At 37.9% G+C, this 22,299-nt stretch overlaps 1 protein-coding gene across 3 annotated transcripts in view; it reads right to left on the minus strand.

Moving 5' to 3' along the window:
- The window catches only part of Efr3a (EFR3 homolog A), an 86,228-nt gene that overhangs the window by 46,261 nt on the left and 17,668 nt on the right, over positions 1-22,299 (minus strand). For 2 of the 3 annotated variants that reach the window (XM_021182859.3, XM_085831344.1), the window contains exons 2-4: positions 9,286-9,362; positions 5,227-5,354; positions 3,921-4,071 (exon numbers count right to left, since the gene is read on the minus strand). In XM_021182859.3, coding sequence (XP_021038518.1) covers positions 3,921-4,071; positions 5,227-5,354; positions 9,286-9,362 — 356 coding nt within the window. Of the gene's footprint in view, positions 1-3,920; positions 4,072-5,226; positions 5,355-9,218; positions 9,363-22,299 lie in introns of all 3 variants that reach the window. The other variant, XM_085831345.1, reaches the window with a different exon arrangement.

Raw genomic sequence — 22,299 nt, forward strand, 5'->3', positions numbered from 1 at the left:
GATACCATGCAATCCTTTAGGTGCACGCTTCCTCATCTGGAACACTACTAAAATCGGGAGCCAGATAAAGCTTTAGTTACAGGACCTCCTCGGGGACTGCAGGATGTCGAGCAGTTCTCACCTCCTGGATTACACCTACGCTTCAGACTCCACTGTACAACAAACCAAAATGCCTGCAGACACTCATCATACATGGCAGGACAGACAGGCTGAAGGCCCATGCTTTACTGTAATAACCAATTTTGCTGACTGTTCCTTCTGGATATGATTCAACAATACTTAAAGAAAATTATTAAGATTAGGGATGAGGCTTGAATAATGGCAAGGATCAAACAAGTTAAAGCATAAAAGCAATCTATATTTTCCCTGATTCATAGTACACAAAACTATGGAGTACTTTTATAGCACAAACTATATAAACACAAGCTCTAGAGTAAGACCTAGGACTGAATCTCTCTACAGGTACAATGTTCTTTTTGTCTCATGACAAATCATTTACCTGTGATTCCTCACACATCAAATAGGAATTTCACTTCCAATTGTGAACTAAATAATGCAATATATTTGAAAAGCCTAGTATATAACATGTTTATCTAAAAGAAATCTACTTGATCCAAAGTTGCACATTATTGACATTTATAGCTATTATTACTATTATATTTAACAAGCTACGTTTTAGTTGTTTTCTGGGCCTGTGTATGTGAGTGTATGTACATGTGCCCATATGTATGCATGGAGGTCAGAGGAGCATATTTGTGTGGTGTTCTAGCACTCTCTGCCTTATTCTCTGTAGGCAGGATCTTTCATTGAATCTGCAGCAAGGATGGTGGCCAACAATCCAGAGAGATTCTCCTGTCATAGCCTAATACAGTGCTGGGATTACAGGAACACAGGAGACCATACCAGGCTCGTTATGTGGCCTTGAGGATCTGAACTTCAGTTCTCATGCTTGTGCAGTATATAACCACTGGACCATCTCTCCAGGCATGCTCACAAAATTCTTTTATTATAAGACCCATACCCCTTTCGAATTCATAGTGTCTCAGATCTCAGAATATTGATGCAGAATGCATGGGATATTTGTTTAACTTGGCCATGGAGCATCGTAAATCTGACAACCTATCACAGAGCTCAAAAGCTGTAGGCTTTAGAGCAATTCTGATTTCAGATTATTAGAAAGGTCTAAAGTGTATTTACACCATTTTATGTTATTTTAAACATTTGTAAATCAATGTATATGTGGTATAATGTAATATTTTCTATGCTTTTGTATTTTTGAAGCTATGTACAACAAAGAAGGAGTAAATACGAATAAAAAGTCCCTGATACACTGTCTTTTTAAAATTTAAACTGATTAATATTTTTCTAACTCTTTAGAATTTTAATGTGAATAGATGTATTTTAATCATACCCATCACCCCCTCCTCCCGGATCTCTCCTGCTCCCCTACACCCACTTCCAACTTCATGCCTTTTTTTTCTAACACAATTTCTGACACAAAGGAGAATGTAAGTACATTTTATCTATTATTGTCATGCTGGATCACAAGCATAAAAAGGTAAATGTCACAAATTAAAATAAAATATACAAATAACCATGAATAAATACTGAACACAATAAATCAAGATTCATCATATTTCTCGAAAAAAAAAAAAAGGTTCATCATATTTGATGATATAAGGTATTCAGCACCTCTACAAAATTAAAATTACATTTTCAGCAAATAGATTTTAAAAGTAGCCTAAGGTAATACAACACTTAATTTAGTGCATTCACTAAAGGTAAGATATGAGGGTTTTGATCTTTTGCCTGTATGACACACTGAAATAATATAATAGCATTGCTGGCTACAAGTAACTAAACTTCTGGGAATGCACATTTACCCGCTCTACATTATCCCCAGCTATTAAGCCATCTCCCTAAAGTTCCTCATCCAATTGGAAAGGAAATAGGAAAAGCCTTTAGCATCTCCCACACCTGAAAACAAGCCCATCATATCATCTAACTTCATCTGGAAATATCCACTATTTGTCTCTGAGATAAAATCATGTTAGAGGTTTTGAGTATACTATAGAATTACACTGTGGAGCTTTTATGACAATCTACTATGATCATACTAATGATGCTATGCCCCACTCGAGGAGCATCACACACACAGAGCTCTCATCAGACTGCACTACTGTTCTTACTGAAATGAAGGTTGTCTAACTTGACTAAATGTAAGTACACATGCAACACAGACTCAGATCCACAGTCAGAGTCACAACCTACATTATATTTTCCTGTATCTGTAATTGCACATGTGGTGTTCTGAATGAGAACGGCCCCCAAAGGCTCATACGTCTAAATGCTTAGTCCTGGGTTAGTAGAACTATTTGAGAACAATCAGGCAGTCTAGTTTTTTGTAGAAGGCATAGCCTTGATAGAGGAAGTATGTTTGGTTTGGGCTTTGAGGTTTCAAAAACCCAGGCCAGGTCAGTCTCGTTCTTTGTCAGGATGTAAAGCTCTCTCTGAGCTACTGTTCCATGGCCATGCCTTTTGCTTTCTGCCATGATGCTCATGGACTCACCCTCGAAAACTGTAAGCTAGCCCCCAATTAAATGCTTCCCTTTACAAGATGCCTTATTCATGCTCTCTTTTCACACCAACACAACACTAATTGGGACAATGCCTAAACACCAACTAATCTTGTGATTCTGGAAGACCTAGTAAACTATGGGTAGGCATACAAAATAGTCTCATAGGCTGAATAACTTAAAGCTTCCTCAGAAAGACTGAAACTATAAAGCAAAAGCAGAAATGAAAGGTAAAAACATCACTATTTTATTATCATGGCATGTTATTTCCCATTTTTAATTTAAAAACTATGTTCAGGAGAGAAGGAACTGAATATAGTGAGAAGCAACAATTCAGAAGTGGTCTAAGGAAAGAAACACAAATTCAGGTTTTATATATAGTCAAGTAGTAGGGAGAATACAGAATATTCAATAAGTGAAAATGAGATATCTGAATATATATATAATATATACAAAATTGAATCCCTAAGTCATATGTAATCATTTGCAAAAATAGCTCAAAGTAGATAACAGAAGTGATATAAAAGGCTTAGAAGAAATCTGAGGGTAAATCTTTGACCATGGGTTAGGCAATGTTTTTTATAAGGAATACTAAGAGCACATAAAAGGGGTGATAATAAAAAAATGAATCAGATTTCATCAAAGCAACTCATCAATAAAGTATAAAACAAAACATAGAACTAGAAAATATACTGCAAGTCATATATCTGATAAGGTGGAGAATTTTAAAAGGCAACCTAATTTTAAAAATAAGAACTTGGATAGACATTTATTCAGAGACTGACAGAAACTAAGAAGGTTTAAGAAAAAAAAAAAAAAACAAAACCACAATGAAACACTACACTATGTTCTGATTTATCCACTCATCTAACCATGGTGTCCATGGACATCAGGATTTCTTCACTTTTTTGGCTATGGTGAACACTGGTTCTTCAGTCTATGGGTAGACCCAGGCTTTCCACTCAGGTGAGTGTATTGGTGAGTTATAGGAAAACTGTGTAACTGTTCATTACAAATCAGATGCTTCTCAATAACACTCTTGCTTTTGGAAAAGCAGTTAAATAAAACAGTAGTATGCAAGGTTAGCACTGTAACGAGAAGGTCAAGAGAAAAATCAAACTGACAGGATTAGACTCATCTAGACACAGGTGTTCCATGATAGATGAATCTCACAGATTCTATTCAGACCAAGACACTGGAGAGAGCGCAGTGATCACTGTCATCTGTACTGTGTGTCCAAATGCCCTGACTGGGAAATGGCCTTGGATCAGATATCATCATTCTAAGAAGAGATTAACTCCAGATCTCCTCTTTAAACTTAGTGAAAACAACTGCTTTGCTTACAGAATTTGTTCCAAGAACCTGAAGCTTTGGTTCCCCTGATTCCAGGAGCTTTGCTACCATGTGAAGGAAGCTTTCTACAAATGGCTTGATGCTTTGAGAATGGCAGGCCATAAGAAGCTGGTCCAATGCCTCCATAGCGATTAGAACGTACCTAAGTTTAAACAAAACAAAACAAAACAAAGTCAAAGCAGTGCTCTTAATTCTTTAATTGCTTTTCACTCAAATAGGTTTACTTAGATGCACAGAAAAAGGAAAGGCAAAGTAAAACCTAGTTTAGAAGTCCATCAAAGCTAGACCGTACTAATCCACTTCCCTAAGAAACCTCAGAGCTACTGATGCTACCTGTTTGTAATCTGTCTTGATCGCCACGGACAGGATTTTAACCATATTTATTTGTAAATGATTTTTATAGTACTACAAGAATTTATCTCTGTCTCCAACATTATTTCCTTGTACTTGTAAATAAGGATATATGTACTTATATGTTTACTTACATATAAATATATAATTATTGTGAATACAAATATATATACTTATATTTAAAAATAAAATAGTGCCAGCAACAATAGAGCAATATAAGGGAATTAAATTCCCTTTTTAAATCAACAGATTTTGAAGATTTTATACAATAAAATTTAGATTCCATTTTAGTTGATAGTCAATGATCAACTGTCAAACTGCCCATGAAATATCTTAAGAGGTGACAGAGTAGAGGAACAACAAGGCAATGTGTCACTTGGAAAACAGGGTACTCTTAGAAATTAGGCTGATACACTGTCACAATACAAAGCACTTTCAGTTCAAACTGTGAAGCTACAACTATTCAGGCAGAGAATGGCTAAGACGGGATTCCTTTATCAGCAGACGCTGGAACAAACATGGCAGTACCAAATCAGGGTGTTACACAGTCAGCACTTGAGCATCTAAGTCTGACAGGACTCACTCACTCTGCAGTGTCAAAAACTAACTGGTAACAGGATACTGATTTGCTTTCAATTTAGACATGGATTTTTAAACACTGTATCACACCTTTAAACCTATTTTCAATGAGAAGTTAACAAAACTAGTAGATGCCACAGCTAGAGGCAGTGGTTACCGCATGAGTTCCTGCATAAGAACCTGAGTCACAGGAAAAGGAAGCTGCAGCAGTTACATGGCTCGCATACTTTTCTTTATGTCCCAGGGTTTATCCTCTGTGTATTGGGTTTTTTTTTGTTTTTGTTTTTGCCTATCTGGCACAAAAATTCATGAGATGACTTTGCCTAGAAAGATTTTTAAGAGATCGTTCAGTAATTCGTGTTCTTACCCAGAACGGTGTCTGACAACATCCCTGCTCAGCCTTTCCGCCAGGTAGGCACCAATTCGATCGAGTTTCTCTGGTGCAGATACTGCATAAAATGTCAGTTTTTCCATATCAGCTTTAACAAGGCCATCCTGAAAATAATAACAAGTGCATGATCTACATTTTCTAACTTATTTATTCATTTATTCATTCAAAGTGTTGTCTAATTTACATCTCATCTCTGAAGACTGTAAATTAATACACATTTTGCTGAAACCTTTTGGGTATAAACTCTGTGGTGCTAATGTTAAAAATTCTACATGCTCAGAACTATAAAAAAGATATAAAAAAAAAATCCCACTAAAAAAGATATAAAAAAAAATCCCACTAAAGCAAAGTACTTGAAGGACCATCACAAACAATGACTGTTTCCAGAACTTTCATTATAGGGAAGTAGCTAACACTATGTAGGCAATGAAATATGTTTTACTAAAAAGAAATTTTCAAACAAAATTTGCTTCAATTTAAATGTTGTAAATGTTATATGTAGTTTGTACTTTTTAATATCTACAACAGTGAACATACATATAGCTTTCTCCCATCTCCAGAGCTGAGGACTGAGCCCAAAGCTTGCACTGTAAGAGGTCATTCCTAGCCAAATGGATGGACCTGGAGGGTATCATCCTGAGTGAGGTAACCCAATCACAAAGGAACTCACACAATATGTACTCACTGATAAGTGGATATCAGCCCAAAACTTAGGATACCCAAGATATAAGATACATTTTGCTAAACACATGAAACTCAAGAAGAATGAAGACTGAAGTGTGGACACTATGCCCCTCCTTAGAATTGGGAACAAAACATAGAGACAAAGTTTGGAGCTGTGATGAAAGGATGGACCATCTAGAGACTGGCATATCTAGGCATCCATCCCATAATCAGCTTCCAAACGCTGACACCACTGCATACACTAGCAAGATTTTGCTGAAAGGACCCAGATATAGCTGTCTCTTGTGAGACTATGCCGGGGCCTAGCAAACACAGAAGTGGATGCTCACAGTCAGCTAGTGGATGGATCACAGGGCTCCCAATGGAGGAGCTAGAGAAAGGACCCAAGGAGCTAAAGGGATCTGCAACCCTATAGATGGAACAACATTATGAACTAACCAGTACCCCGGAGCTCTTGACTCTAGCTGCATATGTATCAAAAGATGGCCTAGTTGGCCATCACTGGAAAGAGAGGCCCAGTGGACATGCAAACTTTATATGCCCCAGTACAGGGGAACACCAGGGCCAAAAAATGGGAATGGGTGAGTAGGGAAGTGGGGGGGAGGGTATGGGGGACTTTTGGGATAGCATTGGAAATGTAATTGAGGAAAATATGTAAGAAAAATATTAAAAAAAAAAAAAAAGAAAGTCGTGGACCTTAAACCAGTTGCCTGTTTTAGTTTGTACTGAAAAAAAAAAAAAAAAATGGTGAGAGTTTTTGTTCTCAAAAAAAAAAAAAAAAAAGAGGTCCTCCAAAGAACTAAATTCCATTCTCACTCACGCTCTTCAGAGATTGGATGATTCTATTGTATGTAATATCTTTTAGCTCATGGAACTTATCCTCAATATTATATTTTAGCATGCAGTTATCTTATTCATTAAATAGATACTGAGTGTCAACTACATGCCACTCAATATGCTGCACAGTGGCAGCATAGACATCACAGAAGCCAAACTCAGCAAAGAACTATACTTGCCCAGTGAGAGAGCCCATGAGAACTGAGATAGGTCCTATTAATTGCTTCCATAAAATGACACATGGGAATTATAGGAAAGCATTTATTTGTCTCCCTCAACTCTTTGGAGGCAGCGATTAGGGCACACACCCTTCTGCATCTGAGCACCTACTGTCTGAATCATTCTGAATGCATTACAAGATGCCTGTGTTTAATAAAACAGCAAAGGTGACAACTGAGTAGTAGTTACAACATGGAGGTTACGTTTGTAAAACTTGTTTTTAAAATCTATTTTATAGATGATTGTTACTTCAATAAAATGTATCTCAATCTTTGACAAAATATTATTTTTGTAATCATTCCTCAGTTTACCTGTTGTCATTACAACAGCTCAAAACTCAGCACTTAGTACAAGTTAAAGAGAATGATTTAGACACCTTGGCCTGTTTCATGTTTCTCCATACTCTGCCATCTACCTGGGCTTTAAAAACTACGTATATACTTCTCTGGAACACAATTATGTAACTACTCAGTCTATCTGTCACCAACAATTTAACTATCCACTATGCCCTAGAGATAAAACAACAGAACATTAACTTAGTCAAATTGATCCATTTGTCTTTACCTTGAACACAAGTAAGTTTCCAAGAATTTTTCTCACTTGCAAGGAAGACACTAACCCTCATTTATCAAGATGAGGGCATCCTTCAGTGCTTAGCAGATCTTACTTCCTCTAAGAATGCTTCCCAAAGAATATGAACACAACATGGCACTTTCTCACATTAGAGACCGTACTACTACCACCTGCATTTTATTTACTAACTTATCTACCATGATTTGTATGCTTTATGTGAGTCAGACTAATTTATCTATCATAATTTAGTATCCTTTATGTGAGTCAAAAAAAGCAAATATGTCTTTCAGGGTTTTTATATATCACAAATGATCCATGATATTTGACAGCCAATAGTATTTACTGATAAATTCTTATATACAGATGACCCCTTAAAATTTTTTTAATCAAAAGAACATATCAACCATAAACTAATGTTAACATAACCAGAAGACAGTTGGTTTCACTAAAAATTTTTCTGGAATTCAATTTGCATCACATTTTATGTACCTTTATCAAAAAGCTAAGAGCCTTAGAAAAGCTGAGCAGTGTCCAGCAAACCCAGTCTCCCTGAAAGCAGTCAGCCTAGCTATCCTCCAAACTCCAATTGGTTTATTTTGGTTTTTGAGGCAGGGTTTCATTATGTAGGCCAGGCTGGTCCCAAACTCACATTCTTCCTGACTTAGCTTCACAAATGCTGTGAATATAATTACATACCACCACCATACCTAGCATCTTAGTTAGGACTTCTATTTTTATTATAAAATGCTACAACTAAAAGCAACTTAGGGAAGAAAGAGTTTATTTATTTTATAGCTTGCAGTCCATTTACAAGGAAAGTCAGGGCAGAAACTGAAGGCAGCATCCTAGAGGCAGGACTGACACAGAGGCTGTGAAGGAATGTTGGTTACTAGCTTGCTCCTCGTGGTTTGCCCAGCTTGTTTTCTTAAACCATTCAGGAGAACCAGCCTATAGGTGGCAATGCCCACAGTGAGCTTGGCCTCTCACATAATTATCAATTAAAAAAATGCTCTGTGACCAGACTTGTCCAGCCAATCTGGTGAGGACTCTTTCTTAAATGAGTGAGGTCCCCTCTTTCCACTGTGGACATAGTGTGTTAAGGTGACATAAAGCTAACCAACACACCCAGCTAAGAAGTACTTTTTAAAAAGGCAAATAGCTTCTGTCTACAAAAGTCTCTCATGATCTCAATTCTCTCTTAAAAAAACAAAACAACAACAAAAAGAATAGATGGCCTATCCCTAACTGTTGTAAATTATTGTTTGATCTAAGCTTAGATTTCATTTCCTTTGTCTTTCTTCTCCTAATCCCAAACTGGCCATCATTCTCATCTATTCATGCAGCACCCTGCATATATTTAATTCTCTATCACACTTCACTGTGTGAAGATTGCTGATATTCTATCTATGCTTACTGAATGCAGAAACCACTCACGATTCAGCTGTATCCTGAGCACATAGTATATGGCACGGGATCCTGAATGTTTGATGAGTGTTACTAATCTATCTAAATGGAAAAGGACACCATGCAGCTATCATTTCAAATTTGTTCCTATTATCTGAGAAAGGTAAGCAAGCACGGGGCATGTAAAAATTAAAAGTTTAAAGTTCACTTGATGAGATGATGGGACAAAAGAGCAATGAAATGAGGGGAACCTTAGGGAGCTGAGCAGGGGCAGAATGGGTCAGAAAGAGAAGGAGCAGTGCATGGAGATCAAGTTACTTTGGGGTCTTCAGGGAATATGTTGTCCACCAGACGTTTGTAGCGAGGACGCAAAGCAGAGCAGCAGCAGCACACCCCTGTTTAAAACAATGAAAAGGGAATAGAAAGATTAATATTGCAAAATGACCCAGAAGTTCATGCTTCTGAACACTCACTGTCCATTTAAAGATAAGTTTAACAGGGGTATAGTCTATTAATTATTACATCTTCAATCACACATCAAATTTAGACATTGCTGCGGATAACTATATCATCCAGTAAGACATAAAAATGAAGGATATGGCTTTAAGTAGAACTAGAAGTACGTTCAGAAACAGTTGCCTGAGAGATCAACTTAGTAGATTCTTCCCTACTCAATTTACCTTAGGAGTCAGAAGACAAAATCAGCTGCAACAAACTCTGACACAGTGGTACCTAAGCACAGATGCTCACAAATCCTACTGTAGCATATAAGCCTCTAATTTAATGGCTCATCTGTCTTTCCTGGGACATGCTAACTTTACGGACAGGCCTTATCTTTCATTTCTAAACTCTGCGGGTGTAATACTGGGTGAATTCAGTAAAGAAGCAGTAAAGAATGAACAAATGGATGTGAGGAGAGATGCTAGGCTCTCTCGTGCTTTCTGTGCTTTGCAGTACTAGTGCTCAGCACCTCTGAACACAGTGCTGAGCTATAGCCAGGGATGTGACTCATGAGTGTCTCATTACACGTCATGTTCTATTACATCTCTCATGAATGTGTAGAACATTCTTCTGCTCATATAGATCACATCTGCTCATTCAAGAAATAAGTACTGAGTACCTACTAAGTGACTGACTGTCTCGAGCAATAGAGTATTGAACAAGCAAACAAACAAAAAGTTTAGTTTAAACTAGCAGCAAGAGAAAAGGTATGCAAATTCAAAAAGAAGGACATTTGTTACTTCTTCTCTCTTCCTTGAAAAACAGCATTTCCTAAGAGTGCAGGAACACATACACCCCTACATTAAATGTGTTAGGTAAACTCATGGCAGCACCTGCCTGCCTTTATCTTCTGCCCACCTCCAACCTTCATCTACGTGCCTCATCTACTTCACTGCAGCCAAAACAGTGGTCCTGCTGTGTCAGTGAGTTAGGAACCTCTTCTGACTCCTCTGTCTAGAACTGCTCATTTAACTGGCTGCCCCGACTCTCTTCTACTTTTGCTAAATGTGCTTCTCGTCCAACATACTAAATAACTGTCGTATTATGTATTGGTAACCATCAGTCACCTTCACCAAAAGATAAGCTCAGAGGAAGGCAGAACACATTCTTTTGCTTACTCATAAATCCCAAGCAACTGGAACAAGACACAAGAGCACTGGGATATTTCTTGAATGAGTGTGATGCTCTATCTCACCAAGCCTCTGTTGCCGGATTCTTCACTTCTGTCTCTGAGTCACATCTTACCTTTTCTATGGCTTCCTACATGCTTCCTATCTCCCTCTGGGGCTCCAACACAGGAATGGTATTTGCAGTCTATTTTTAGCAATATTTTGGCACTGATGCTTTCAAGAATTCACTGATACTTGAATAACTTCATTAAAATGTTCTAGTATTTTATAGAGTTCTTCAAACCTATATAAAGCCTTTGTGTTATTAACCATTCTTTATACTTTATAAAAAAATAGCTTAATTTTTCAATGGATATGTTCTAGACTGTGAAAATATGTCCAAAAAATGGGCTTTAAAACTAAACTGTTCTTGTGAGGCTATGCCAGTGCCTGGCAAATACAGAAGTGTATACTCACAGTCATCTATTGGATGGAACACAGGGTCCCTAAAGAAGAAGCTAGAGAAAGTAACCAAGGAGCTAAAGGGGTCAGCAACCCTATAAGAGGATCAACAATATGAACTAACCAGAACCCCCTCCCCCAGAACCTTGTCTCTAGCTGCATATGTAGCAGAGGATGGCCTAGTTGGCCATCAATGGGAGGAGAGGCCCTTGGTCATGAGAAGATCATATGCCCCAGTACAGGGGAATGCCAGGGCCAGGAAGCAGGAGTGGGTGGGTTGGGGAGCAGGGCGGGGGGAGGGTATAGGGGACTTTTGGGATAGCATTTGAAATGTAAATGAAGAAAATATCTAATAAAAAAATGAAAAAAACCCTAAACTGTAAATGGAAACAAACACTGGAGAATCTGCACTCTCTGTCTTACATACAGCCTTCCACAGAAACAAGATTAACAGAAAAAAACAAGACTTAACAGTGGGAATGACCAACAAACCGGCTTCATCCCGGCCCTTCTATGGATGGCTATGTGACTTGGGTAAGGCACTTCAGCTATTTGGAAAGAACTTACCCTGCACACCAATAACTTAATAGGAATATTGGCCTTGAGACAATATAAAATGGTTGTTCCCCCACTTATGAGCTGAGTTGGGAAGTCTGTGTCACCATACATTTACATGGATTTAGTAACCAAGACAAGATATGGAGAATATTGAAAATAGAGGAAAACTTGTTCTTATACCAAGTAATACTAAGTATGAAGCAATTTTCTGGAGTCTCAAATTCTTTATGAAGTATATGCTCTTTACCAATTTTCAACTGACTGCTCGGCATAGCACCCATCACCACCACCCCCCAAAAGAGAGAGAGAGAGAGAGAGAGACAGAGAGACAGAGACAGAGACAGAGAGACAGAGAAATGAGCCTAGGTTTGCAATAAAGTGAGACTGTTAAAGCAATAATGAAACAAGAGTTCATCTGAGGGGGATCTGTCCCTCATCCTTCCCAATCAGAAACCACTGTGTATGTATCACTCAGCATTCCTAGCAAACAAGGCTTGATTATCATTACTGATTCATAAAGGCAAGAATCTTGGAGATGGGGATGGAGAAGCTAGAGAGCTGGCTCAGTAGTTAAGAGCACTGACTACTCCAAAGGCCCCAAGTTCTATTCCCAGGATCCATATGGTGACTCAAAACCATCTGTACCTTTAGCCCCAGGGGATCCAATATCCTCTTGTGATTTCCAAGGGTACCAAACATGCACACAGGGCACAGACACACATAAAGGCAAATACTTATATTTACTTAAAATAATGAAATAAACCAGGAGGTGATAGCGCATGCCTTTAATCCCAGCACTCAGGAGGCAGAGGCAGGCCAATCTCTGAGTTTGAGGCCAATCTAGTCCAAGACAGAGAGTTCCAGGACAGTCAGGACTATTACCCTTTCTGATAATACACAACTGCACACCTAGTCTTGAAAAACCAAAGAGAAAAAAAATACAAATTTTAAGGTTAAAAAAGTCTGTAGCAAAAGAAATCAGTAATTTGGCTGATCAGTAATGACTGGGTAAGAATTCGGTGTCTAAAATTAAAATTCCCAGCTCTTCCCAACACTGCTGTTATAAGAAAATATAAAAGAATATTTTTTGAGGAAGTTATAAACTGTCATAAAAACAGCAAACAATTTAGCAATACTACTTGGGCAGTGTATCTGATACTATTTAATGTTATCTAATACTCAAAAGGCTTTTCTAATAAGAAAAAATTCATATAATTCAAATACTATATAGTTATATTTTCAGATTAACATCAAAGATATTCAAATAATACTTAGACCCCAAAATAAAGCAATCCTTTGAGTACTGGGGAGGGGTGCAGACAGCTAAATTACTGCTTCTAACTTAGAGGCTTGAATCTTGGGGGTTGAGGTGGAAGAGCTGGAGAGCTGGCTCTGAAAGCTAAAAAGCAGAGATTGTATTTCTGACAGATAAATAAAAGTCGACTGTGCACCATGCCACTGCCGCCGTCACTGAGGTGCTGAGAAGATGATGAAGCCAACAGTCAGTGAGGAGGTGCACACTCGGCCAGCACCAATGGAAGGCCCAATACTGTGCCCTGGGAAGGACTGGCAGTAGAGCTGCACATGGGTCCTAGTGCCTTATGTCTCCTCCACAATACAGTACTACCTGTGAGAAGATTCTCAGCAAGCTAACTTCACTGAAAGGGCACTTTCTGGTTGAGAGAACTTGAAAAACAAAGTTGAATGTGCACTACAAATGACAGTCCTGGTCCTCACTTTCGGTAAGCCTTGACCTACTATTCATGACTGCAGATGAGAAAAAGGGAAAAGTGCAAAAGAGACAACCAGCCAGCCAGACTTACCCACCTACACCCAAGTCCTCTCCTTGTGTAAAGATGACATGACCATTACTAGTACCACACTAATTAAATACTTAATTAAATGTATCTATTAAGCTCTCAGTAAGGAAGCATTCAAGAAAATGCTATTATTAGTGACAAAGTGAAAGCAGTTCCACAGTAAGAGAAAGTGGAAGATGGAGAATGTTTTAGAGAATACTGGCCACAGTGTGAAACCTTTGCTATAAATACAATAAATACATCAATACATGTCATATAGGATTCACACAGCTTCAATAATGAGCAAGAACAAGGAGGGGTAGGCGCTATGCTCAGAACATGACCTGCATAGCACAGTACTCAGGGCTTTTTCACAGCATGACTCCTCTAGCCAGTCTCAGAGGAAGTCATTACCTACAGCAAGGGAGTGCTCCCAGCAGCTCATCTACCCCAAAGTGCAAAGCTAGTAAGGGTGAAGGGCCCTATAATCCCAGACCAGACCTGGTGGCTTCAAACAGAAACTGCCACACTAATTCATGTACCAATTTCTTTCAACAAACCTTACCACAGTGACACATCATACACCTCAAAGATAAGGAATGTGCTGCCACTTTAGGAAATAACACTTTCTCAGAAGAGCCTCAAGCAAAATTCCTTTCACAAATGAAAATACTCATAAAAAACAATCAAACAACCAAACACAGCATAGGAAATTAACTAAAAAATTTCAATTTACTCAAGTTTCTGTAAAATTAGATTAAAGGCAATATATAGTTAAAAAGCATATGGCAATAAAAATTACAGAAGCAACTATTCTAAGTAGTCAAATAAGAGAATTATATATATATATATATATATATATACATATATATATATGTATATATATATATGTATACACACACACACATACATACACACACACACACATGAACACGGCAAACCTGTAGATAAGAAGCCCTAGACCTACTCAGATAAAGCCATGGGGATGACTCTCCTGGAGAGGTGAACTCATATGGCTTCTCCGGCTCAGCGGCAGGCACCTGGACATAGTCCTTCATGTTGTGAGACTGTTTTCTAGTCCATCCTCCTGCTTCATGATCCTGTAGCCTACTAGTGAGGAAGTATCTGGTTCGTTTTACTGCTAATTAATTAACAGAGAGTAGAGAGCTGGGGCTTATCTAAGTTCCTGCTGACATTAAAGATACAGCTATTCAGAACTGGATAATATCCTTATCGAATTCTGCGAAGACCAATTAGCATTCAGTAAGACCTTAAAACATCTATATAGCTACTTAAGAGAGATGTCTTTCTGGAATTTAAATAAGAAGTGAGCCTACCTGTGCCCTTTCTCCTTATGAGTCCTTCTTGCAGATACTAGCTTCTAATCCCTTCCAACAAACTCACTCAAGCCCTAGTCATGTCTATTTGAACTTTCCCAGGATTATCTTTGGAAAAGCAAAGAGACTATGCATATAAACAAGCAGCAAAACAAAACAAAAATGCTGAGTAAATGGAATCCAAAACATATGAATCTTTAATTAATTAAATTTTGGCATATAAATAAGAGCAAGGAGAGGTATATGGGAGGGTTTGGAAGGAGGGATGGGGACATATGCAATTATATTACTTAAAAACAGAAATTTGTTTTGTTTTGTTTTGGTTTGGTTTGGTTTTTCGAGACAGGGTTTCTCTGTATAGCCCTGGCTGTCCTGGAGCTCACTTTGTAGACCAGGCTGTCCTCGAACTCAGAAATCCGCCTGCCTCTGCCTCCTGAGTGCTGGGATTAAAGGCATGCACCACCACGCCCGGCCAGAAATAACTTTTAAAAGCTATTATTTTTCTATAGTGTATGTCTGGATGGCTCAAGAGGAATAGGAAATGAAACTCAACACACTAGAAACAGAAAATTATGATCCGATGCAGAGTCAGAAGGCTGAGGAGATGGCTGAGCAGTTAACTGTGCTCGTTGTTTTAAATACCAGCACCTACATACCAAGCTCGTTATCCTGCATTTCCTTGTAACCACAACTCTAATAGGAAAGCCTATTAACATAAGCCTCAGGTTCAAGAAGAGACCCTGCCTCAGAGGAATAGGCACAGAACAAACAACAAACAAAATACAACAGCAGCAAAAGCAAACCAACATCTCCACCCTTAAACAAAACAAAACAATAAACAGGGCCACACACTACATTCTGGTACTGTGTGGACATACTTAGGTACAATCTGAGCCTAAGGACATGACCAGGCAAACACTAACCATACTACTTGTCATTATCAGAAGATCTAGTATAACACTTGTCTTTTTGCTCTTCTGTTGTTAAACAATACATAAGCCTTTTCAGTTCTTATATGTAACATATGAAGAATTCACTGATATATGTAAAGGCTATTTTATTTCAGACTGCTTTGCTATGTGTTCCTGTGTATATATGAAGGTTATATGTCTGTGTGTGTAGGTGTACCTTTATGACCATGCATGTGGAAGCCAGAGGACAACTTCAGTTGCTGATCCTCAGGTGCTGCCTACCTCTATATCTTTTTTTTTTTCTTTTGAGACAGGGTTTCTCACTGTCCCGATGTCATCAAGGTGGCTAGAACAGCTGGCCACGCAACCCCTATGATCCTCTCTAGTATTAAGATTACATGTGTGAAACCTGTCTCAAAAAATCAGAAAACAAAAAAAGAAGATTACATGTGTGCCACAAGTCTTTTGTCTTCTTTTATTTTCACATTGATTCTTGGGATCAAGCTTAGGTTATCAGGACTTGGGAGGCAGCTTAGCAGTTAAGAGTGTGTGTGTACTGCTCTTCAAGAAGGCCTGAATTCACAACTGTCTGTAACTTCAGGTCCATGGGATCCAATGTCTCTGGCCTCCTTGAACACTTGCACTTATATGTACACATTCCCACACAAAAACATATGCAGAGTTTAAAATAAAATAAATTATTTAAAAAGCAAAAGACTCAGTACTTTACCAACAGCCTTCTTGCAAGCCCTACAATGTATACTTTGCAGTGGGAAAGGCCATGATAACTCATGTGCCCAACTAAACGGTTTCCATCATGACACCTATACTGCTGCACTTATTTACTCGCATGTCTCTTTACCAGTAGAACATTAGTCCCTCAAGCTCTTGTTGAATGTGTGGCATAGAGCAGGCATTGACAAAAATGTTATTCAGCAAACGAACAAGGACTCAAAATTAACTGATTCTTAAAGTGTATTTAATACCTGCTGCTATATACTGTTAAAAATCAAGTCAGTAATGATAAAACCTACTCCCCCTACAAGATAGGATTTTCTAAAAAAAATCACTAGACAATCATTTCTCTAGAAAACAAGTGACTGTCAGCTGAGCAATTGTTAACATCCCAGGCTGATAAACTCAGTAAGGTGAAAGGGATAAACTTCTTATTTGAAGTTTTAAAAACATCAGCACTTTAAGATCTCTGTGATACCCAAAACCTTTTTAGAAGAGAGTGCTTACGCTAGTCATTCGCTTATGTCAAAGTAGGCTGTTTGCCTCATGCAATCAAAATCAGTGACCTTACAGTCGGATTCACCCATGCCCCAGTACACCTCTTGCTCTCTTGTTGTGACTATATTCATGTTATGACTCCACTTCAATGCACATGCATACATACGTTAAGAATAATACTACATTAAGAACAAGAATTATGGGAATAAAAAAGGTAACCTAGACTAGACTAGACACAGTGGCTAAAACTTAGGCTTTAAAATGAGACATAAACGTGAAGACAAGAGATATGAGTGTCAGATGGACTACACAGTCATGAGAGCCACAGAAACTCAGAGGAGAAAGAAAATACTTATGGCTCAAGTCAAGCAAGGTCCCATTGAGGACCCTGCACTTCAACTGGAATGTGAGGCTTGGTGAGGAAGGACTGAGGTACAGGAATCATGAGGCAGTGAAACAACTGCACAGTAATAGAACAAGCGGGAATGCAAGGGTGGCCCAGGGAAAATCAAAATGCATATTCTAGGGACATGGCCTTGAAAGGAACAGTCCCAAAGAAAGCATGGGATGAATTGGGCGACTACACGTGGGGTCATAGGAGAGGAAAGGCAACAAAGTATTACCTTCAGGAGTGTGTTCCCTTTAAAACCCGACTGTAATCCATTAGAGGAGTATTTTATTACAAGTCTTTCCACATGTAATTATGCACCACCTCTCCTTTCTGTCTCGATTTCACCACTTGGTTTTTATTCCAAGGCACATCCCTCTTATAGGTAGAAAGGGCAATAGTGCAATGTATGAAGTAAGGCACCAGCTCTGTTCAGAAGATGGCCTCCAGGGCACTGAAATCCCTTGCTCTACAGCAGGAAAGCTTATAGAAAACTCCTGCACACTTACTTTCTCAAACTGTTCTGAGACAGATGCCATCTGCATTTTTTTAAGTTAGCTTTTCTTCTTTAGTCAGCCTGTTATTGATCTATATCCAACAACTTTCCCTCCATATTATTGCAATTTTAGTTTAAAAATAAAATTGGGTACTAGAAACGCTATTTAAAGGAAGTAAGCATATGGATTTATATCTACATTTAACTGTGTTGTATGGTATACTAACTTCAGATTTTTAAAAATAATATCAGAGGTACCCAATGACAAGAGCAATAAAACACCGAATAATCCTGACTTTGAGAAAATAACACAACAGAATTTATTTGAAAACTGTCAGAAACCACCATTTGGGAAAAATTAATGGATATATTAAAATAAGAAAATAGAATTTCCTTCTCAATGTATCTGATGCAGCTTTGTCTGCAAACAAATATGCAGGGATCCAGTGAATGACACAGAAACTGGAGCAGAGTTGTGGCCAGGACAGAAAAGCTGCTAGTCTCTGACGCACCCAGTGCAGACTGTGGCTCTCTCCTAATCCTGAGAGCATGTCCTTGGACCCTGAAAAGTGACAGACCAACTTCAAATATGCTTGGATAGCAGTCATGACAAAGAGAGTAAGCCATATGTGTCAAGAGGTAAGTAGGTGGTTAATTTTCTTGTGTGCTTTTTTTTTTATTTATAAGTTCATCATAATCAAGTGTTTTTAAACAAAAAATATTTTTTAAAAAGGAGGTAAGAAGATTGCACATAGTTGAAAACTAAACTGGTGTGATATTGTGTGTGTGGGTATATTAATGTCCTCTACAAAGTGTTGGCAGCACTATTAGAAGTATTAAAAAACTTTACATTCTTCTGAGTGTAACTGTTTATAGCAGTTAAGTAAACAATGGCTTTTTTCTCTAACTCAAACTACTATACACTGCGGAGATGATATGTTTAAAGAGAAGAGGTGGTCTATAATTATCTCAGATAAAAGCTAGGAACCATGATTTAAAAGAAAAACAGAGAAAAGGCAAAGGCTATAGAAAATTTATGTTGGAACTGAAAAACATGAAAATATTAAACATCAAAGCACCAATAGCACCAATTTCAATCACTGAAAATACTAGCCAGCAAAAAATTTTAAAAAGTGGGGTGAGGAAACAACCCATTAGCTTCAAAAAAAAATGTTTTTAATGTCCAGTTAGGGCAAGATAGAGAAAGTCAAGGGGACAGTGTCTTGTCTTTGGGGTATATATCAACACCTCTGACTCTAGACTCTCTCTGCTCAAATTTAGCATTTTACTTCTCAGAGCAAATCATGATAAATACATAAAATCCCAATCGCAGCTAAAAATATACCTATTGATAACGTCAAAAATAAAATACAACGTGTATGTGCAATAGCTGGTAACAAGTTTCTTTAATTTAAAGGACCAAAGAAAATGAATTTACAATTTTGCTTTCATTCAACCTGCTTATAAGTTATCTATTCCTACCAAAAAAACAGCTTAAAGAAGCTGTCTCACTCAATGAACATTCATGAAACACACAGAATCTGGGTATTTTCATCCCAAGAACTGAGATTACAAATCCATACTGTGACAACTGGCTATTCTGATGTGGGTGCTAGGCAGCAAACTCAGCACAGTGAACACCTTACCATAAGAGCCATCTCCTCAACAGCATTTCAGTGAGTTCTGAAGTGGTTTGTACGTCACATAAGCTAGTATCCTGGGAACTCTTCCCATATCAAATACATTGTACAAGAGTAATAACTTCACCACAGTCTGAACTTTCTACAGCTCTAAAGTATAACTACATTAACAACTATAGTAACAGTCTCACATAGAAAACACAAAAATGCTTATACAAAATAAATATGCTAGTAGTACTGCGTATCAGAGCACACCTACCATTGAAGGACTACAAAGAAAGAAAGAAAACTGTAAGATTAACATAGCTTCCAACAAAATTGCTGAAACAGGAAGACAAAGTTTAAAAGCAGAAAGCACAACTATATTTTACAAAAAAGGCCCAAGCTCAAGCACATTGTTTGTGTCAAAAAAATGAGGAGTTAGAAGCACAGCTAATTTTAAAGTAATGAAAACTGCTGTGAGTTGAAACTGTTTCCCTTAAAAATACCTGGGACTCTGCTTTTATTTGCAAATAGGGCTTTTTGCAGATAGATGCACTCAAATTAAGGTGAGTCATGTTAGATTAAGAAGCCTCAATTTAATGACTGCTATCCCTACAAGGAGAAAGAAAATAAAGACATGAGAGAAAAGGTGAAGTGTAAGAGATGTGCTGCCAAGCAAGCTCTGCTGGCCACACCAGAACCTGGAGAAGGCAAGAAAAGCTGCTTCTCTCAGCCTTCAGGAACAATGCCAACAACTCTGTCTGGACCTGACTTTGTCTTAAGCCACTTGGTTGTGGTTCTTTGAGGTCCAGGCAACTCATACTTTAAATGTTCTACTTAAATTTTGTACATAATACAAAGATAGCATTTCTGAAATTAATTCAAATTCCAGAAAGTTAACTTGGCCTCCAGAGAATTACATTCATTTCTTGATATTTCAGTCAAACTTTATATATTCCTTTCCCATTCCATTAGGAGGAAACAAAGCAATAGGCAAGAAAATAGGACTCTGCTCAATTCTAGCAAATATACTAGATATAGTTTATTAACTTAGATAAATAAATATATACTACTTTAGAAAAAGAAAAAATAACTATACCATCAGTTCATACCAAAGTTTAATAAATAAAAGCACTGTTGAGCAAACAAATTTGCTTCACTAAGCATCTGAAATACACTTGATATGGGATAAGTCTTCCTCTAAAATCCCTATATTGAACCCCTAACTTCTGGTCCTTCTCAATGTACCCAAATTAGTAGATTAGGTCTTTGCAAAGGTCATCTAATTAGATGAAGCCATCAAGGTGGTCTGTAGTCCAGTTGATTAGTGTTCACTCTCATGAAAAAGGTAAATTTAAAGGCAGGCACACAGGAGAGAATTGCAAGAGTATAACCACCTACAAACCAGAGACAGGCCTTCAGCAGCTACTTCCCTCATAGGGCTCACAATGACCAATCTTGCCTGTACCTTTATTTCAGATTTCTAGTCCATGAGTTGCTAGCCAAAAAAAGGCTGTTGTTTGAACTCTTCAGGTTGTGGTACTTGGTTACAGCAGCCATGATACACTAACACAGCATCAGTACAGTCAGTGTTCCACAGAAGTAAAGTCTCAGGGGTTCTAACTGGCTCCAGAACCTAATCCACCCAGACATCCCAGCTCCTATCTATCCTTCATCCCCCAGCCTCATTCTTTCAGATTGCATTCAACAAATGTCTGAGTGTCCACTACATCTGGGTTCTCCCTACTTAATCTTCAGAATAACCCTAAGATAGGAAACTTCACAAATAAGGAGACAAAATGGTACACTGTACAAAGTCATGCATACAACTAGGTGTGGTAGATTAGTTAACTTGTGCTCTTAATTATGGCTGTCTACTCTACTGATATCCTGAGATAGCCTGGGGAAGAGGGGGGATTATACGGTCTAATTTGAAGAGTAAAGCAACACATTTAAAGTATTTGGGAGCTTACAAAAGCTTAAACAATCATTGCCATTGCTCTCCAGGGACACAAACATGCAGAAGACAGCAGCAAAATGAGAAGTAAAAGCCTACCAGAGAATTTACCAGACTACAGAGTTTAATGCTTCCAGAGAAGATCGTTTCTTTCCTACTATTCGTTAGGCTGGATTCTATAATAACTCTACAGATGTAAGAACACAGGAACAGGCAGAGAAGCTACAAATTCAATTCTGGCCCTAGATACCTATGTGACTATCAAAAAGCAAGAAGAGAGGAGTTTGCTCCTATGGGAAGTCACCTGGGTGCTGGATCAGAAAGAGAGCTGCAGCAAAACTCAACCATCCTTGTTACAGGCACCTCTTAGGAAAAGGTGGAGAGAATCCTACCACTGCACAGTACCTCAAATGGCCAAGGCCATTGAGGACCTCAGCTATCTTAAGGCTTTCCCACCCATAGTTCAACTGAAAGAATGTCTCAAGTCAAACAGAAAAAATAATGTATTTATACAAATCATTCACAAAAGTTCTGTGAGTAAATCCATCCACATACAAGTCCATCAAAGCTTTAGGCTCATTTTATTTATAGAGTGGGAATCCTTTGATTTACTATAACCTAAGGACACAGACTCCATTTAGTTCTCCGTGTCTACACATTAAAAGTCGCAATTACAGTAGTCTGAAAATGAATAGTTTACAGATTTTAAACTAAAAAAAAATACGATATGATTTTTTTAAATCCAGACATAAATATTTTGAATTAAGAGATGTTGAAGAACTGAAATTTAATAATCTTTCATTTTCACAAGCCTACTAATGTACTTTGGGAAAAGGAGACCAAATGAATGAGTAACATAAAAAACAGTCTTACTACACATTAAACCCAGGTACACTCTGTGGCTAATTTTTCAAATTATATGCTGTAAATGCTATCTCTTAAAACCTCTTCTTTTCTAA

Source organism: Mus caroli, unplaced genomic scaffold (genome assembly GCF_978045245.1).
Source record: "Mus caroli unplaced genomic scaffold, Mus_caroli_1 scaffold_16, whole genome shotgun sequence".
In the NCBI taxonomy this organism is placed as follows: Eukaryota; Metazoa; Chordata; class Mammalia; order Rodentia; family Muridae; genus Mus; species Mus caroli.